General features: G+C 53.3%; 1 protein-coding gene across 1 annotated transcript in view; it reads left to right on the plus strand.

Moving 5' to 3' along the window:
• The first annotated feature begins 897 nt into the window (after nt 1-897).
• Nucleotides 898-1,822, plus strand: part of MINOS1 (mitochondrial inner membrane organizing system 1) — a 31,352-nt gene continuing 30,427 nt past the window's right edge. Inside the window, exon 1 of the mRNA XM_018574094.1 lies at nt 898-1,036. Coding sequence (XP_018429596.1) covers nt 973-1,036 — 64 coding nt within the window. The 5' untranslated portion in view covers nt 898-972. The remainder of the gene's footprint in view (nt 1,037-1,822) is intronic.

A 1,822-nucleotide genomic window follows, 5' to 3' on the forward strand; every position in this document is an offset into this window, starting at 1 on the left:
GTGTGTGTGCCGTGGTGCCCTGTTGATAGGTGTGTGTGCCGTGGTGGCCTGTTGATAGGTGTGTGTGCCGTGGTGCCCTGTTGATAGGTGTGTGTGTGTGTGCTGTGGTGGCCTGTTGATAGGTGTGTGTGCCGTGGTGCCCTGTTGATAGGTGTGTGTGCCGTGGTGGCCTGTTGATAGGTGTGTGTGCCGTGACAACAATTGTAAAATGCGTGTCAGTGCAGCACTGGCAACTGCCAAGGTTGGCATCAGGACAGAAGTGTGCTTTGGCGCGGAGGTGGTGAGTGCGGTATTGTGCATCAGTGCCGGTCGGCATTATAATGGTGATGGACCTGCACATGAATGGTAATGACTTGCAGTCCAGTCTGTACCATGTATGCCACCGGCCGGGCTGGTAGATGACGATGGGATAGTAAATGGCTGCATTCTCCTGATACAGACGACGGCCACGAGTCGGGTGGAGACAATTGACACCTGAAAGTAATATTTTCGAATGTCTCCTGAACCGTCACCTATCCACAAACTGACTCCTTCCTGAATTTGTTTCCTATATTCCACTATGAAGGAACAGCAGATGGAACCTCAGGGGCGGTAACATCAGCTGGGAAGGCGATGACATCACCAGATCGGAGGGGCTGTGACCAAACTAGCAGTGGCGGGGCAGTGAAGCTGAACAGACCCCCTACCTGGGTATCTCCTCAGGCTAACAAAGGTCACATGACCAGATCCGCGCTTTTAAATCTTACGCACGTCACGTGACACCCGTCGGCGCATGGCCCCCACTGTCCCCGCGGCGCGGCTGCTGATAAAGTTATTGAGGAGGCGGCCAAGGTCAGGAGCACGTGGTCGCAAGTAACCTTGACTACCAGAGGGAAGCGGCGCGCCGTTGGCGAGCTCTCGCGAGATCGGGCGCTCTTTACTACAGGGATATCGCGAGACTTGGCTAGCCGCTCTTCCTGCTTGGAGGTCAACATGTCTGAGAAGGAGCTCGGGAGGAAATGGGACCGCTGCCTGGCTGACGCCGCCGTTAAATTCGGTAAGGAGGAGGAGGAGGGGCGGCAGTCGGGCACCTCACTTTGGGGGGACAGCTCCGCCTTTCTTAAGTCACATGTGGGAGCGCCTCGCTTCTCTCTATATGTCATTATAATGTCTTCTCATATGTGTCACATGACCCTCCCTCATTTACATTCAGGTAAACTCGTGTAACTGTCGCCTGATTTGCATAATTGGCACCTCCCCCTGCTTCATTTACATGTGTCACTGTATATATGATCCCAGTGATGTCATCACTGAGTTTTTGTGCTTCTCTATGCAATGCAGGCAACTCATGGCTGGTGGGAGGGGCCAGCCAGGGGCTGTACATAGCTTCCTGAAGACATCACAGCACCCTGCCTCAGTACTCCTCTCAACAGCCCTCAGTCCTGATACAAGCAGCGGGTGGGCTCTTGGGAGGAGTTATGCAAATATTAAATGTCCATCCAGTCCTGAGATTTACACAGCTCTGCCCGCTTGGTGACCTGCCCTTTCTCTGCTGCAGCTAAAGTAATACAGCTTGGTCATCTCCCTGCCCCCCCCTAGCTTGGGACTGGACAGGGATGGAGTAGCAACAGGCTGATAAGATCCTCTCTCCTCCTGTCAGCATGCTCCTTTTTTGAATAGAAAAGAGGTCGCTCTGACATTCCAGGAGGAGGAGCCCCCAAATGTTTCATTCCGGGGGGCATACACTTTGTTTTTTTGGAATCTCGCAAAATTGTTATTCCCGTAAAAGTTCTAATTGGCCCCAAAATTTGGGGAGAATCCTCCTTGCAGCTGCGGCGGGGCG

Source organism: Nanorana parkeri, unplaced genomic scaffold, assembly GCF_000935625.1.
Source record: "Nanorana parkeri isolate BGI_ZX_2015 unplaced genomic scaffold, ASM93562v1 scaffold2733, whole genome shotgun sequence".
NCBI lineage: Eukaryota > Metazoa > Chordata > Amphibia > Anura > Dicroglossidae > Nanorana > Nanorana parkeri.